At 36.0% G+C, this 18,204-nt stretch overlaps 2 protein-coding genes and 1 long non-coding RNA gene across 6 annotated transcripts; 2 read left to right on the top strand and 1 right to left on the bottom strand.

The window, feature by feature from the left end:
* Positions 1-16: 16 nt before the first annotated feature.
* LOC105838047 (UNC93-like protein MFSD11) lies at positions 17-11,035 on the bottom strand. Its single transcript, XM_012683317.3, has 2 exons — positions 10,610-11,035; positions 17-3,577 (listed from the first exon to the last, which is right to left on the bottom strand). The coding sequence occupies exons 1-2, from the start codon at positions 10,694-10,696 to the stop codon at positions 2,282-2,284; spliced, it is 1,383 nt and encodes a 460-aa protein (XP_012538771.1). The 5' UTR covers positions 10,697-11,035; the 3' UTR covers positions 17-2,281.
* On the top strand, positions 3,476-9,002 carry LOC105838048. The gene is made up of 3 exons (XR_001139196.2): positions 3,476-3,606; positions 4,127-4,562; positions 6,094-9,002. It is a non-coding gene; the product is annotated as an uncharacterized LOC105838048 (long non-coding RNA).
* Positions 11,036-11,635: 600 nt separating the features above from the next.
* On the top strand, positions 11,636-17,639 carry LOC105838046 (rho GTPase-activating protein 17). 4 transcript variants are annotated; one of them, XM_012683313.3, is made up of 10 exons: positions 11,636-12,562; positions 13,022-13,175; positions 13,334-13,622; positions 13,853-14,077; positions 14,191-14,488; positions 14,567-14,806; positions 14,919-15,721; positions 15,796-15,968; positions 16,249-16,296; positions 16,378-17,639. In XM_012683313.3, exons 1-10 carry the CDS (start codon positions 12,510-12,512, stop codon positions 16,684-16,686), a joined length of 2,592 nt encoding a protein of 863 aa, XP_012538767.1. In that variant the 5' UTR covers positions 11,636-12,509; the 3' UTR covers positions 16,687-17,639. The 4 variants fall into 4 exon arrangements, with proteins under 4 accessions (XP_012538767.1, XP_012538766.1, XP_012538770.1 ...); XM_012683316.3 differs by lacking the exon at positions 16,378-17,639 and adding an exon at positions 16,046-16,099 and having other exon boundaries at positions 11,639-12,562; positions 16,249-16,362; XM_012683312.3 differs by having other exon boundaries at positions 11,637-12,562; positions 16,249-17,639.
* The last annotated feature ends 565 nt before the right edge of the window (positions 17,640-18,204 follow it).

Below are 18,204 nucleotides of genomic sequence, written 5' to 3'. Positions count from 1 at the left end.
TTAAAAGATAAAAATATTTTTACATTATAAATATATTTAACTAACAACAATCACACGTTATCGTCATATATAACATTATTCAATCTCATATGTACATTATATTGTCTATTTATTATGATAACTTTATATAAACATACACATTATATACATAAAATTTTGTTCATAGACTATTCGATGATAAAAACAATAATGATCATTCTCGTTTAATCATCCATGATCGGGATTGTGTGTGCTTGTAAAATAGATTGTAATCTTTCTCTATCAGGTACGTATCCAAGGAGCAATTCTTATAAGCAGAAAAAAATTCTATAACAAATACACACGCATGCATAACGGAATGTAATGAATAGTAATATATGCGTGCGGGAAATTATATTAATCCCCTTTCTCATTAAAATTATGAAGGCAGCAAATGCGTTCTTTAAAAGTATTACGATATCTCGTATACATATTCATTAATACAAAGTAATTCAATGAAATTTTGATTGTCAAGGAAATAGTTGATCATCATCGATTATATATACACATTTTTACTCGCATTTTATCCATTATCGTAATATACATCTAACATTTCTGATCAAATAAAATAGAATGCATGAATATTAGGCATAGAGAATGTCTTAAAAGTCGGACAATATTTTAACAAAAAAGAAAAAGTAAACTTGTTATTTTAGCTTTAACTTGATTTTCAAATAGAATTCCAGATTTTTTATTTTATATTAATTTGTTTTTTACTGTTTTTATTCTTGTTCTAGATTTTCCTAGTTAGAAATTAGAAATCCTGTTTAAAATTGCGAGGAAAGTGCCCGACTTTTAATGCATCCTATGCGTGCCACAGAATTACTCTACATGTTCGCTGCGACGTTCGAAGCAAGCGTCGATCGACGAAGGAACAAGATCCTTAAGTCTGATCTCGGACAATTCAATCGAGTTTCGAGCTGTAAATGTCACGTACCACCGTTGTGCCCCTCAAACGTACTCACACATACATACATGCGCATACATATACGATAAATCAGACGTAAAGTCGATATACTGCGTTACGGACTAGTTCAACGCGAGTCTTTTTTGCGGCGGACTCGTGTTATAGACTAGTTAGTCACAAAATCGCAGTGCATTGCATAACCAGTGTGAACAATCGCTGGTTAAAAAAATAACAAATATGATCTCATAATAAAATAATTAAAACTTATAAAAAGCAGTGCTGAATGCAAGGGCACAGCCTTCGAGTTTGTGGATAAAAAAAATAAAATTATATTATTTAACTCGCTGAGATATAAATCGCGTTCTGATAACAATACACCGGGTAACCGATTAGATCAATGTCTTTAAGCATCTCTCAACTCTCTGTCAGTGTAACATTTCAGTGTAATAACGCCGATAAGCAGATGCATATACATATTTGGCATATTTATATATACAGGATATAAAGATCGTCGTAATGCTTAAGGATTCCTGAAATCATTATTTTTAAATTTAATATCAAAATAGTCAAGTTTACAATAATTTTTAAATAAAATAGATTTAAATTTGACAAATCAAACTGTTCAAAATGTGCGCATTCAGATATGATACATTGCACAGTAAAGCTGAAGGCGCAAATTTTGGACAGTTTTTGGATTTGCCAACTTTTTACACCCTTCATTTAAAAACTATTATAGCTTCGACATTTTGGCATTAAGATTTTTGTTTCAAATGATTTCAATTATATATTCTTAAGCGTTGGTTTGAAACATCCTGTCTTTTCGAAACATCCTGTATAAATATATCGTTTTGAAGGAGAAAATGTCTAGAGCATAATTATCCGAAATAGAGTAGAAATTGAAAAATATATATAGAAACTGGAAGACCATGATAACACATTCAATCGAAAATACATTCCTGAATATCCACCTTGTCTAATCGATCGTACGATGATATTCTCATTGGACTTGAGTGTGCAATAGAGACTTTTTACAATAGTATAAATTTCAAAAAATAGAATCATTACGAAAGTCAATTCAATTACGCCGTACTTAAAATATATTGTAAAGAGTCTCTAATTAGAGAAGGATTCATACATCATGTAATACTTAAATTTGTAAAAATAGCTTATCATTAACATGCTAAAATAATTTGTGTTAATGTTTATTCGAGCTATCGAGTGAGTTGGTCATTTTTTACTTTTTTACACTTCCGTGTCCACGGTGTTGCCCCCGAAGATCTTTCGCGCACGTAATTCGCGTCTGAACTCGCCGCGTGTCTTTGCAATCTAATGAGAATGCATTTAACTACTGCCTTATTAATCTTCACCGCTTGTAGCATCGACCAACGCTGGATCAATGTCCCGCGGAGTCTCGTCCTTCGACTTTTTGGCCTTGTATTCGACGTAGCAAAAGGCTCCCGTACCGAAGATTATAGCCACAAGCAATATTGCGAGCTGTACATGCAGTCCCGCCTTGGTGCTGTACGAGAAGCTGATGGCCGCTGCGACAGATTGGCAGAATTTGAAGAGAGCGAAAGCCGGCGCGCTCTCGTTGGCGAACAGAACGCCCAGAAGCGAGTAAACCTGCGTATTGTAACAGGCGTCGCCGAAACCGAGGGCGAGACTGCCTGCTAATGCGAGGATCGGCGAGGCGTTGATGAAGCCCACGTTGGTCGTGTCCGCGAACGGCGCGTCGTTCGGCATATTCAGGAAGATGCTGATAAAGGCGAACAGATGGACGACTAGACCGGTGATCACCACCGGCCAGCCGCCGCACTTGCCGGATATCTTTGATGCGAGGATGCCGAAGATCGCACCACCCACGACCTCGCCAACCCCGACGAAGATACCGGATAGTCCTACTAGACTCTTGCGTTGGTCACCGAAAACCATCATGAAACCAATACTGCTGGAATACACCCCAGAATAGAAGGTAAGCTCGAGACCGGTGTAGATGAACGTCAGTGACAGTAGCAACATGTTCGATGTGAGGAAGAGTTTGATCGCGTCTAGGAAGGCTCGCCACGCGGCCAGCAGCGGTTCCTCGCGTCTCGGCTCCGGCAGGCGTAGCTCCTTGTCGGCGTTAGATACTCCCTCGGCCTCACCTAGTAACAACCTCTGCGGCGTTTTTCTGAGTGCCAGTAATGCCATGGTACCGATCACTGCGACGCCGGTTAGCACACTAAACACGATTAATCGCTGATCCTTGTCAATTGTGGGCTTGTTGAAGATGAAGAAGACAAACAGGTTGCCGGCGAACTGCGACAGCTGGAAAATTGCCCAGAACATACCGGCGTTCCGCGACATGGTCTCATTGTTGCTGTTTTCTGTCAGGTATTGTCCGTGACCGGTCCATATCAGAGCGGCGCCCATTCCGACGACGGCGGACATGACGTACAACAGGGCTTCATGCGGATAAAGGAAGGAGGCAATAAATAGCACGTAACCGCAAGCACCCGTGAGTATCGCCACCCGCGGTCCGGTCAGCGAAATGTAAGAGGGCGCCAACCAGTTACAGATCGCGAACACGGCGTAGATTATAGCCAGGCTGGTATAAGCTTCACCTTTGAATTCACCGTTGGTATCTGCTTTGATGCTGTTCAGGACAGTTTTCTGAGGACAAAAGAGATCGACGCGAGAGGGTCAGTACACTTTTAATTCTCGCTATTTCTTACTGTTCTAGCGATATCTCGTAGACATTTCAACGATTTCGTGTTGAATTCTTATTGTATCCATATGCATGAAGGTCACTTGGGCAATAGCCACAATGACCGATTTGGAAATACCAATTGATGACAACCGCGTTGCATTTGATATGTCAAATTGTTTTTCTTTCACATGAAAACTCTGTACCTTATACTAAGATTTATTTTTAGAACACAATTAGGAAATTAAGTTTTTTCTTTGTAAATTTAATTAAACACATATACTATATATAAAGTTAATAAAATAAAGAATATGTGAAATTTTAAAAACAATTAATTGGATTAAAAAATAATTTATTTGAAATTAGCTAAATTAAATTAAAAGTTATTAATTTTTTAATTTTATTATTTAACGTTTTACTAATTTAACTAGTTACTATCCAACCATGTTTTATTATTACATTATTTAATTAGTGGAATAAAAAATATTTTTTTAACATTTTGGATAATATTACAGATAACGTCGGAGGAAAATGGAAAGTGACCAAACCAGAAACGAGATTCGAGGAATATGTAAATAAAAGATGGCATAAAGTGCATTGTATTATTAGTTCCGGAATTCTCTTTTAGGACTCTTTTAGAACTGAAACTGGTTATTCTATATTTATAAAAGCTGTAAAACCAGAACTATATTTACGTCTCAGTCAAGGATAACCACAAAATACCAATGCTGTTGGAACGGACATTATTTTATATTCTTTTGACGTGCCATGATAAGAATTAGGAACGTCCGGATTTAATGCGCGAGAGCTGCATATTAATCGTCAATGTAAAAAGAAAAACCGTTTTCTTGATATATACGATTTTATCTTTCGAAAAAGATAAAAATAATGGAAAATACTTTTAGAAAAAAATTATTAGATTGAATTTACCACTGCGATTTTTAAAATAAGGTAAGAAACATAAAAATTCAGAAATATAAAGAAAATGATTTTAATAAGAAAACCGAGTAAATAAATAACAAATTGAAAGGTATATAAATGAGAATTATTAATGTGCATTTTAATTAATAATTATTTGCAATGATTAGAAGATTTAACGCGTAATGCATTCATATTCACGATTTCACCTTTCGTATTGGGAACGAATCAGTCGCACGTAATACGTTGTCATAGTTTCAACTACACACTTTCACATAGGGTAGAAAAGTATAGCAGTTTATTTTACGTCATATTTCCAGATCTCCCGCCACTGCTTTACAGTAAACATCGTCAAATATCATGTTCGCGCTTGAAAATTATCAGCAATCAATAATCGTATCGCTATTCGCAATATAATATTTAACGCGTAATCTTTTTTTTGCACAATATTGACATCATTGCAAACTAGTTCAAGTTCAAGTAAATGTGACATCAAAAATAATATCGATATAAGGATACAGATATTTTTGTACATAATTTTGTACATCTCTATATAAAATGTACTGAAAAAAAAGTTGAAGTGACTATTCAGAGGGAATTGTTAATTGTACATTTTCTTCTATATTTATTGTGTATAAAAAATTTGATGATGTCCATTAAAGTATGTCCATTTGTGAAGTGTTGTCCGCTTGTTTGTTACTGTTTAACTATTTTTATCGTATCCGCCTAAGTACAATGTTCTATGTCAAGATAGCGGTTGTCAATATGTAAGCGATAAACAGGCGAGCTTTTCGGTGAGATAATAATATATTTTCTCGAATGTCGAATATCTTTGTATTTTTGTTGTCACAAAAATCCGGTGTCAAGTATTTACATTGATAAAAGGTATACGATAAAATCTGCTCTGGTATTACAAGATAGACTGGTATAGATAGACGTTTACATAACTTTTACATTTTTGACTTCAATTGATCTTAGATTAAAAAATCCGTATTTTAGGTAATGTGCGGCAGATCTGGGACACATCGTATTTTAGTAATTAACTGGCATGAGACAATAACTCTTAAATTTTTTGTTACAAATCTACTGAGATTGCAATTCCATTTATTAGCAATTTCTTGCTCGTAGAAATAAATGTTTGATAAGTATATTTCTTTTTTTTAATATCTATTATTTATATTTTTCGAACAATGTTCTTCGAAAATAAGAATTTATTCAATTGAATTTACTCTTAGCTAAATATATTATTTTAATATAAATATAAAATAAAACGTTATCTACGAGTGTGCCCTGTCTCAATCATGCCTCTTAACGATATGTTTCATATAGTTAAATGCATTATATTTGTCCTCGCAATTACATTAACGATACTTTATACAAATCTATTTATCTAGTAATTATTTGTGCGTCTCTAAATTACTTCTTCTATCGAACATACTGTCGCATAAATAATTCAGCGAAGTCAAAGCCTCTTCCTTTTTCCTTTCGTATTCACGAGCCTGAAAGTGAAAGGAAACGAAGTATGTCGTGTAGTCGTATCAACTGACGAGGCATTCTGTTTTAGATATTTCTCTCCGGGCGTGCTATCGCGGATCGAGGATTCTTTCTGAGGTAATTAATTATCTCAACAGCGTTTCCCATGTCCACCAGAGGAGTTTCTTCAAGAATTCGAAATCATTATGATCCCCGAAGAATTACAACAGTGGAGAAGGGCGTGCAAAACGCGAATTTGGGAACCGGTTGCGTCGGTTCAGGTTTCGGCGGATGCAATTATCGGGCACGTCTAGGATGCATTTTGCATTGGCGAAACTTTCTCTTTCGCTTTACGACACCAGGTTAGCGGTCCGGAATTCCAGAATTCTGATTACAATAGGCAGGAGGATTCTGCAGGGGAAGCCTTTTTCTATAGTTTCTAATACAAGACGAAACAAGTATTAAAAAAAGAAGAGGGCAACGGTCGGAGTAATTTCGTCACACCAAAATGTAACTCTGTTTCTTCTCAATTGGATACTTTGCATAATTTAATCGCATCCGATTAGACTAAGGTGACAATGTGTCGACATCATTGACAGACAATTGCCAATTTCCTTTCCACGATAATGACCCGATTGCAATTTGGTAGGACGCGATATCCGTACAAAATTAACATCGAATTAGTTTCATAGGAAATGTTATTTTTACGAGATCCAAGATAGCGCAATCTATCGTGTTGATAATTATAGAACCTAAATTATCAATTTAATTATTCCGCGTAAATACCGACGGGAAACTGCACCTTCTAATATGTAGATTGTCAGAGACGATATCGATAATAATCGTGAATAGAGTATTAATCTTTAAAAGATATTTAAAAGAGGAAATTAATCTTAACTCTTGAAAAATTGACGTAACCAATCGATGAACTTATTACGATTAAACGTGCAAAATAAGGCTATCGATGCGATTATAAAAGTCGCGTAAGAAAAATCTGATAAAGCCGTCTAGAATTATTCGTTATTGTAAAAATTCGTAATTGACACAAATAGCTGTAGCTATATATAGCCATGTGTTTGATTAATTATTTCACTGAAAAAATTTTTACTATTTTAATTAAGTATATTTTAATTAATATTTCCTATATTTAATTCAATGTTGATACAAAGTAATTTTTTTAAATAAACTTGCGAAATACTTCTTTAAATCACGGAAATGATGCTAAACGAATGTATTACATTTACTTAATAATAAAAAAATTTTTTTAGTATTAAATTTGTTTCAAAAAAGGAATTTTATTAGAGACATTCAATTATAAATTAAATTTCCGAATTATCATTAATAATTGGTAAGAAATTTTTATCGAAATGAATGTTTTAAGAGGTCAGTGAGATTACAAAATATTATCTCTTGAAGTGTATCTTAAATGACTTGAAAATATCCGTAAATTGACTCTTTCATTACCCAAGTGTTGATTGATTATTCAATAGATCTTGATTTTTCTTCTATTCGTTGCGATGCATATTTTATTTTTTAAAATACAAATTTAAGAGAAAATTACGCAAGTGTATCATTAGAAAATATAATATAAAATATTTCGGGAATGCCAGTGAAGCTACGCCACTGCACGCAGGAATATCGGACTAATCTGTGACTTTTGTTGCAGCTAATCGGACATGATAGCGTTAGCGGCCGGTGAATTCACGCGCAAACAATGACCGTTGTACCGCGCTGTAGCACGATCAATTATTCGCCGCGCGTTTATTTAAAAAGTCTCGTAGATATCGCGTATCCGAAGATACTTCTGAATTACGGAGATAACGCAGCGTATTTCCAGCGTAACTATTCATTCGCGGGGCTCGTTACAACATGCGATTGTCGCTCCCAGATTAAGCTTGATATCCTATGGAATATATTATGTAAGTCTCTTTCTGATATGAGGTGTGAAGTTTAAAAAATCATTCGCAAAAAAACGTTATGCAAGAGGACCGAGCGGAAAACGTTGTCACATAACATAAATCTGTCGCTCCCGAATACATATTTCGAAATAATACAAACTACGAACAGTCTCAGATCGCGCAATAGTAAGATAAGATTATTATGAACTATTAAAATTAAGACAGGAGAGAAAAAAACTCAACAAAACAGAGATAACGTAAATTGATTTAACTATTAAAAACAAAGGGAAAAGACAAAAAAGAGAGAGAAAGTTATTGAGTTTGAAAAACTGCAAGCTTCTTTAAGTTTTTTTTTTTCTAACAAAAAAATTTAGTCGCGAATGTCCAAATTTAAGATAGCTCTGAAACCAAGAATAAAATAACGAATAATTTGGTTATTAATAGTTCAAGGAGCGTAAAATGATCATATTCTTGCAGATTTAGGTAAATAATTTTTTAACAAGTGCATCCAAATTAATTTTTGCACGAATATGTATTAGAGTTTTATATTAATATAAAGTAAAAAAATTTGATGTAATTTGTAATTGGAAACCATGATTTTTTTTCTGTTGTCAAAATATCACAAAAGAATTGGTTACCATCATTCAAAAATTTTTTTTTACGTCTCGCCCAGATATCATTCGTTCGGCCCTTGAGAGAAAGTTCAATAAACGTGTAATGCGTATTTCACCGATCGCAAGTTGAGCAATGCCGAAAGTGTGATCGATAATAGTAATTTAAAGTATAATTTAGAGGTATTCCAGCCTCGCTGCCAGCTGCGATCGCGACCACTTAGCTCCTTGCCTTTTGTAATACTTTCTAATCCATATAACTAATCGCACGCTATCCCGATCTGTACTTTCTAGAACTTTATAGACTGACGTGAGTATTTCATTTGCATCGCAACAACTAAACGTGAATCACAGGTTCATCGAGGTGCCTGACAAAATTAATCCTAAAATAGTACTCATTTTATATATTACTCTTATTAATATATTGTATATTAAATATTTTAATATATACATTTATATTTATATATAATACATTTTATATATACACACACAACTCTGGGTAAGAATTCATTTACATAATTAACAACTTTTTAAATATCTTTTTATGTCTGTTTTATTGAAAGGAATCGATAGGTTACAAGGTGTTACAACAACTGAACTATAATAACAGTATTTTAATATAATATTGTAAATATTATAATAACAGTATTAAAAAAAAATCTTACTAACGTTACTTTAAGCTTTAAGCTATCAAAATTTTAATAAAAACTGCACCAAACTTATTATAATAGCATTTAGGTAAAAATTCACAATAGCATTTCAGAGTTAATCATCTTCTTTCTATCGCTTTCCTTTCCTAAAATGAGTCGCGTTTGCTCTCTCGTTTTGAATGTTTTCATTCTCGAGTGGACACATAGTGGAAAAGCGAAAGTAATTCAGACAAATCATTCAAACGCGCCTAAATGCTACAAAAGTTCCTCCACTTTAGTCTCGCTAAAAAAGAGATCACTATGATCACCATGTATTATCCAATCATACCATTAATCCGACAGTGCCTGTGCTGCAGGGAACGAAAGATCGTGTTATAAATAATCCTTTTCCATGTCCAAATGTCAGAATTAGAAAAACGCGATCAGAGAAACATTTATTATATTTTATTTTTAGACTAGAAAAGTTTTCGTTATGCTTTATTCATTAAAACCAATTAGTTCTCAAATTTTATTACTTACTCTTACTCAGTAAGTAAAAAAATATTAAAATAATGTTTGAAACGTTGATTTTAAATGTGTATTTTTTTAAATAATGTTGCATAAATATTCCTCGGAGATTTGATACATGTTTTTTATTGAAATATTTTTAAAAAATATCCAAGTCATGGTCAAGATTTCTTGTTCATATTGATATATATAATGCGCGTTACACGACATATTTGAAAACGTTATCGTTGTAATAACATGGTAGTAATGATTTTGTACTTGTTGAGTAGTTACACAATATTTTTCAGTTTTGGAGTAAATTAAAAACGAATTGAAAACAAAATTAAAAGTTATTTTAAAGCAATGGATTTCGATTCTAAAATATTACACATTAGATAAGCGTTTGTAATTTGCCTTTAATCGCATGTGAATGGATAAAGCTAATTATATATTTCGTCGATCGTTACGTCGATCATAACGTGGAGAAGTGTTTATATCTCTCAAAAGCGTTTGTCCCGCTTATTAAACATCTCGTGTACCGAATCCCTTTATGATATTAAAATATTAATTTTTAATTCATTTTCTGAAGCAAACACCCTAAAAAAATTTTACAACAGAAATACAATCGTAGAAATATAATCGTAGAGTTATTGAACAATCGTTGACGCGCATTCCGCTGCTCGCTGTGATTAGAACGCAACTTTCTTTCGCTCTTTTTGACAAAGTACCGCTTTGACAATTTTTCGAAAGTTTAAACAAACGTACGGAACTCGCGCGCCCGTCTTCATTCAAGCATGAAATCGAATTTTCCTGTCACAAGTAGAAAAGATCGATCTTCTCGAGTTTCCCGAAGTGACCTTTGAGCCGCGCGAGGAAAAACGCGGAAGTTGCGCGACGCAGGTTATAATGACTAATATTAATAATGATAATAATAATGCGCGCGTGTTCTCGTTTACGCTCACCTCTATGTTGCTCATCGTTTGAAACGCCGTGAAGACCAGCATAAATCCCCAGCTGAGGATCATCACGTTCAAAAAGGCCCGATCCATGTTGACGGCGGTCGAGGGACAGACTCACGTAATGGAATTTGCGTACGTACTTGTCGCGTGCACGACACGGGAGTGATTCGCGTTTCGCGCGCGGCAAACCTCGAGGCGGACCACTTGTCGACGGCTCCGACACTATTGACAGATGGTCGCCGCGTGGATAGAGGAAAGACCGCGAGCGACAGCGCCGCACGGCTCTCCACCTCCACGCATTGTTATAAAAAAAGAAACACTTCTGACGTCGTGAAGTTGGCGGCGAATCGCGCAAGATGGCGGGGGCGGCATCGTCGATACACCGCTGTCACCGCTTTCGATTCTCATACGATCGATTCCCGAAATCGATGATCGAGTTTCGTTCGATTTCTAGTGTGAGGAAAATAGTAAAATTTATTTAAAAGATACTCATGTCTATGCAAAATACTATTTCACATTACTATTTTGTAGAATAAAAATGAACAAATAGAATTTAACATTTAGCTGTAGGTTTATTTAAGAAACAAAAAGTATTATCTTCCATTTCTTATAAAGTAGAAAATAACAAAAGAATTAAAAGATACATATTTTATGAATATATAAATGTAATTAATTTTTCTTACCCAAGTATAGGTAATCAACGATATATTTATTTTAAAATAGAGAAAATGTATTCATCCATGACATATCGAAATATTTTATTTCTAGTAAATGTTTATATAATTAATTAAATAACATTTATTTTTCTAACATTTATTAAACACTTATAAAGAGTATTTTATAAATACATTCTTTAAATAAATATTTTTACTGAATCTATAGAAGTTTTGCTTGCACTTTTAATTTAGAATTTTTTCGTTCTTCTAATCCTAATGTATATTTTTTGTTTTGCAAAAATTTTGGGAGATATTACGCAACGGAGATTTATTTTAATTTTTCCCAGCTCTATTCGATACGATGTCTACAAGGGAGCGATCGATTGATCGTTCGATCGATCATGGGCGAGTCTCAAGGGCGAGGGGGCAAGATTGGAAACAAGTGACTTTTGCGCGGGTTTGACAGATCTATCAGTCGTCGCGTTATCGCGAAAGGGAGAATGAGATAAAAAAGAGTGAGTCAAATCGCGGAAAGTCAAGCCAGACAGTGAAGACTCGCCTGATGCGGCGGTCTTCAGGCGGACCGTGCGCGTTGAACAGAAGTAAACTACGATTCGCCGCGGTTTCTCGCAACGAAGAGGACGCTTAAAACGCTCGGCCGACGACGACGTGACGTAAGAGCGCCACACGATTCTATCGATACCCTTTGGTACGTCGCCGGGCGTTGGAACGTTCCCTAGATCCGAACGGACATTCGTTGGTCTATTATAAGCTAGAGAAAGAGAGAGAGAGAGAGAGAGAGAGGGAGAGTGCGCGGAGAGTAAGAACGAGGGGCGACAAAGTTAGTTGACCGTTGGAGGATTCACCTAACCCAAATCGATCTCTGCCGACCGGGAACGGGAAGGCGCTGGCTCTTTTATCGCCGAATCTTATCGATGCGCGAGAACCGATCGGACAAATCGAGCGTGTCGATTCTCAGCGCCGGCCGCCGTGAGATCATCATCGTGCAAACATTATGACGGGCGCTCGCCCTTGCCGCGACAAGAAGGATCCTCCACCTTTCTGCCAGTTGCCTGTCAACAGCCGCGCTCTTCCCCTGGTGCCGTGCGACAAGGGAGTCGCGAAGGATGTGCGAGCGTGAGCGCGAGTCATCGCGAGGCGTCGTCGATGCGTAAAAAAGCCCACGGGATCCACTGGACAACTGGTCGCCGTTCGATTTTACCCGAGTGTCGATCGCCCATCCAATCATGAAGAAACAATTCTTTCGGGTGAAGCAGCTCGCCGACCAGACCTTCTCCAGGTAATCTAGAGTCAGCTGGAACCACCAACCTGCATAATCCTTTGTCTTGATTCTTATAATTTTTTACTTGTATTCTTACTATCAGGATCAAAAATCTTCGGTTGTTCGTTTTCTTTGAACATACAATAAATCTTTGTGGATAGCAATAACTTTAACAGTAGGGGAGATACTGTATATTTCATTTGATACAATGTTAATGCCATATTAAGAAGTAAATTCCATCTAAGCAGATGTATGTTTCCTTGTTGAGGATAATATATCGATAGATCATGTTTTAATAAGGAACATAATCTATAGAGATAAATTCACAATTAGAATGCTTTAAAATAGACCTTGAAATTATTATACTGGATATTGGTTAGATTAGGAGTGATAAAACAGACTGCAAAAGATAACAAGATAAAATCTTGCTATCAAATGTACAATGTATCAGTGAAAGTCTATTTTTCCCACGAACAGAACTGGTAAAACGGAAATGTTGACTGATGATCTGGTGCCTGTTGACAAGCATGTTGAGCATATTAGTACAGCTCTCACTCGTCTTAGCAAGAGACTCGGAAATTTATCCAACCAAACCGTTACCCAAGATCCGGCACTAAAGGAGAAACGTTTGGTAAGATTAGATGAGTCATAAGGATTCCAATTGTTTTTAAGTATAAAATTTAAAATTATTAATGTAAATTGAATTATTAATCATTATTTCGATACTAGAGTGTTTAAGACTTTATCACTTTTATTGTGGTCATTGAATGGTAAACTTGTATCTTCTAGAAAAAATGTCCTGAGTATATACTTGGGCAAATCATGTTGGAAAATGCCAGTGAGAATGAAGGCCTTATGAGCTTTGCGCTGGTAGAATGCGGGCGAGTGCAGATGTCACTGGCCAATGAGGCCATGGAACACGAGGCTAAAGTCGAACAATATGTGGCTGCTCCACTGCAACATATTTTAGACACTGATGTACCAAATATAACAAAACATAAGAGAAATCTGCACCGTCTTGTTTTGGACATGGATAGTGCAAGGACAAGATACTTTCAAGCGATTAAACACAGTACTGGTAATTATTGTTATATTTCAAACCATCCTTTCAATTTCTTTTAGTTAAAATATCTGTAGTAAGTGTAAAAATTTTAAAACTATGTATCTTCTTTATTTTAATTATTTGATTACAAAATTTTTTTAATTTATTTTATGTAAAACATATATATATATATAAAATTTGTATTTACTAGATATGAAAAAGTATTGTCTAAAATAGAGCTAAACTTTATGTTGTGCTTTACGTAGGCACAGGTGCGACGAAAATAGAAAATCTGAGGGAAGAATTAGAAGATGCCGAATCGAAAGTCGAGCAATGTCGAGATCAATTGGCTGCAGAAATGTTCCAGCTTATGTCACGGGAGACTGAACTAGCTCAGACGATTATTCAGTACATAAAGCTTCAGCGAGCATATCATGAGAGTGCGTTGCATTGTCTTGAAGATCTTATACCTGGATTAGAGAGTTATATCAGTAAGTTTCGAATTTAATGCAATTAAAGATGCTTTCATAGTAAAGATCATAGCAAATTAATACAACTCGTAAAAATGAAATCAAAAATGCTCATATGTCACAATTGATTGCAGACGATAATGAAATGAAGCCAGTATATGGATATCCTCTTGAGGAACATCTTAGAGTAACAAACCGAAAAATTGCACTGCCTATACAACTGTGTATATCCGCGCTCCTGCGTCTGGGTATGGAGGAGGAAGGTCTTTTCAGAATAGCTGGCGCCGCCTCGAAATCACGACGGATCAAGTTAAGTCTGGACGCCTGTTGTCTCACCTTAACGACAGCTCTTGAATACAAAGATCCGCATGTCATTGCTGGGGCATTGAAGTCATATTTACGGGAATTGCCGGAACCTCTATTAACGTACAAGTAAGTGTTATACTTGTACAATCAGGATAATTGATAATTGTCACTTGTACGTAATATAACGTTTGTGATCACACACAGATTGTATCCCGAATGGATGGCTGCTGCAAAGATCTCGAACAACGACATGAGATTACGAGCTCTCTGGGAAGTATTATATAAGTTACCACCGGCAAACCTGGAAAACCTGCGATTTTTAATTAAGTTTCTAGCTGTGCTTACAAAGAATCAAGATGTAAATAAAATGACGCCGCAGAATATCGCTATTGTTATCGCGCCAAATCTGATCTGGAGTCCGCAAGAGGATGCAAATACAATAGTGTAAGCAAGTCTTATTCTACCTGCACATATATTTGCTTTAGAGAGCTGAAATTTATAATGAATAATTAATACATTACTGTTAGAAATTCTTATGCTTCCATTATATTTGCAGGATGAACATGAGCACAGCGAACAACTCTAGTCTTATAGTAGACCAATTAGTTACGTACGCGGATTGGTTCTTCCCCGGCGAAGTAGATTTCGATCGCGATTTAGAAATCGGCATCATGAATGATACGGAACATCAGACTGTTGGTATGCGTCGTTGCGTGTCCAACAGTAGTCTCAGCGACCATGGTGAGAGCCCGACGCAAGGCAGCCCGAAACCTGCGGCACGTCGGAAAAACAAACCGGCGCCGACACCACCGAGCGGTAATACTCCGGATAGACATGACAAACCGCCGCCACCGACACCGGACAAACCACCGAGAGCCTTGACATCCACTCTAAATCGATCGACGTATAAAAGTCAGAAGCACGAGGTAAATATTGAATTAATACGACACGAAAGTAACGTGGAGAAGCACGAAAAGCATGAGAAACATTCGGAAATAGACGCGAAATCACAATCGGTCTCAGAATTAATTCCGACGGATGTTTATCCTGCTGATAATTCCGAACGGTTACGAGAGACTGTTGTTCACCAAAGTGAAGTCTTCAATTACAATGAGACGGACAAAAGTATCCAAGAATTGCATAAGTTCGATGCGAAAGTAAACGTGCCGGGTACTAAAGAGAAACCAAATGGAAACTCGTCCGATAGTACGAGTGTTGCTAAAATAATTACGGAGATGGAGCATAATGAAACTATAGTGCAGAGATTAAAACCAGTACCTACGGAGAAGCCATCCACATTAGAGAGAAAAAGACCGGTCGCAGCACCAAGAAGTATAACAAATATTGCGCATAACACAGGTGAAACATATTTTTCAATATTATTTTATTTTTTAAAATTTGATTATAGTATTAACATTTATGTTTAATTATAGCGGAAGAAATAGTCGAGTTACGTAAAAAGCCAGACAGTAATGTGAATGTAACACCGAACGAAAGAAGCAGTAAACCGGCGATACCTGAACGACCGCCCGGTCTGATTCGTCCATCGAGTCTCATTAGACAACAGCCACGTTCCACCAACGAGAATTTAGAGACTGATCCAGGAGTGAGTAAAAAATGATTTAACGTTAAAGGACTAAAGTTTCATCTGTACACATATATGATAATTATTTGTAAATGTAGTTACTACGGGTGGACAACAAATAACACTGCCTGGATATTACATTTTGAGATAACGTAAGCTACATGTGAAGTAAAAGCTGCACACCGTCTGAAGCTTTCTCACATATGCATATTTGCTTTCTATTCATATTCTTTAGTATACATACCGTCATATAACAACCTACGAAACTAAGTCCTCTTTCTTTCTCTTAAATCATCTACAGCCTTTAACGCTGGAACGAGCTCACGTGTATTCTGTGGACAAACAGCAGGTCAGTATAATACAAGTGCGTGGGGGGAACAACACCATCCCGGGCGAGAGCACTGGCAACACCGCAACTTCGAACTTGCAGAGAAGCCCAAGCGTAGGTAGCAGGCCGTCGTCGATGTCGTTGTACGGCACCGAACGCCCAGAAAAGACCGAGAAGCCAAATGCCGCGCCATATGAGCAGCAAGCGAAGGCGCACACACGTACCAGATCGGAAGGTAATATCATAGACGTTCAAACGCAAACTAACACGGTGGTGACGGTTCTCAAGTCGCCGCAGCAAAAGCCAGCCTCGCCGAGAGTGGTCCACCAGCGGCCGCCGAGGCCGCAGCCGCCACCACCGCCGCCGCCTATCGTACGACCAAAATCGGATCAGGAAAGCACTAATCTCTAGCGGAACGCGATACGAACTAAGAGGCATTCGCAATCTTGAAAAGGGACTCAAGAATTCGTCGATTTGTTACAGTTGAGAACCGTAATTTTACACATGACAATATACGTCACTGATGAAATTTGTTAAACTGATACAGATAGTTAAAAAAATAATGAAAATATCTTCGATCGCGAATGAAAGAGCATCGCGATCATATTTATATAGAGGCAAATATCGACATCCATTCACTGGTGATCGAAAACGAGGCATATGTATATTCGTAGGTAGGTTTGATATATAACATTCGGATGCAGAATTACTCTATTTTCTTCCGTGATCTCTCCCTATTTATACGACTTTTTATTATATCCTGAAGATAATCCTTAGAAGAGCATTCTGACAATTGCCATTGTACGAGAACGAGAAGAGTAAACCTGAGTACACATTCGGACGTTTTAAAGGCGTTTTGCATTCGGCAGCTGTTAGCATGATGCCGTGCGTGTGTGCGTGTCGTTTCCAAACTGTTTTAGGTACATATCTTCTAATTTCATAATTGATCGTAATATTTTTGCAGTTTACTATCGACTTTTATACTTATTAATAAGCAGAAAAAACCGAATTCTTAGATTAAGACATTTCGCATTTGCACTGTAAGCATTCAAGCGCACAAAACTCAGTGTGCTTAACATACGTGAAAATATACGATTACAGGATTGACTTTAATAAAACGTGAAAGATTAAATGACAGCGATCGCGCTTACAATACGAATTTTCGATACGTCCATTGAGAGAAAAAACGAAGATAACCGACATGATCAATGTGTTAGAATTGAATTCAACGGGTGATATTTAGTAGTGAAGATTGTTAATCGCGTTACGAAACGCATGAAGAAATTAACGTATCCGCACTTTACAGTCCGATTTGACTCTGAATTATTGTTAATATCTAAGATTTGAAAGAACTTTTAATATAGTTAATTAATTTTTACGTATTTAAATCACGGTATATTACCATGCAATGAACTCGTGATCCTAAATTATCAGACTAAGTTAATTTTACCGGAAGATTGTGTGTATATATATATCTACAAGAGATTTGTCGATCATATATGTACCATATTCTCATATAATATTAATAGGATTTGCAAATTTTGTTTTAATTTTTTAAAAAATTATACAAAAAAAATTTTATTATTAGTTTATTCGAGCAGTGTAAACTCCAGAAAATAAAGTTTATAGGGAATCCATCTTTTTGAAGTTTTCTGCTAATTATTTATTTGTAATATGAGTAAAAGATCTCGAGTTTATTGTAAACATTGTTTAATTGAGAATGCTAGATTTGTCAAATTAAAGAAATTAGCTAATTAGTTAACCATTAATATGGTTAACATTCATTACTTGTATGTAGATTAATACATCTATATTAGAAAATTAAGATTTAAACTATTCAGAGTATGTATTTTTGTTAAAAGTCTTTGTTTAAAATTTTGTGCAATGAATTAATAAAATCTTTGTTTTACAACGAAATCATGATGAAAT

The sequence above is a fragment of the Monomorium pharaonis genome, chromosome 6, assembly GCF_013373865.1.
Source record: "Monomorium pharaonis isolate MP-MQ-018 chromosome 6, ASM1337386v2, whole genome shotgun sequence".
In the NCBI taxonomy this organism is placed as follows: Eukaryota; Metazoa; Arthropoda; class Insecta; order Hymenoptera; family Formicidae; genus Monomorium; species Monomorium pharaonis.
Note: the sequence above shows the minus strand (reverse complement) of the source record. Positions and strands in the feature narration are given on the sequence as shown.

Coding starts and splice junctions, on each gene's coding strand:
- LOC105838047 (XM_012683317.3), bottom strand. CDS start 10,696: ATGGATCGGGCCTTTTTGAACGTGATGATCCTCAGCTGGGGATTTATG. Junction 3,578..10,609: donor AAACGATGAGCAACATAGAG/GTGAGCGTAAAC, acceptor TTTTGTCCTCAG/AAAACTGTCCTGAACAGCAT.
- LOC105838046 (XM_012683312.3), top strand. CDS start 12,510: ATGAAGAAACAATTCTTTCGGGTGAAGCAGCTCGCCGACCAGACCTTC. Junction 13,176..13,333: donor CACTAAAGGAGAAACGTTTG/GTAAGATTAGAT, acceptor TGTATCTTCTAG/AAAAAATGTCCTGAGTATAT. Junction 14,807..14,918: donor GAGGATGCAAATACAATAGT/GTAAGCAAGTCT, acceptor TTATATTTGCAG/GATGAACATGAGCACAGCGA.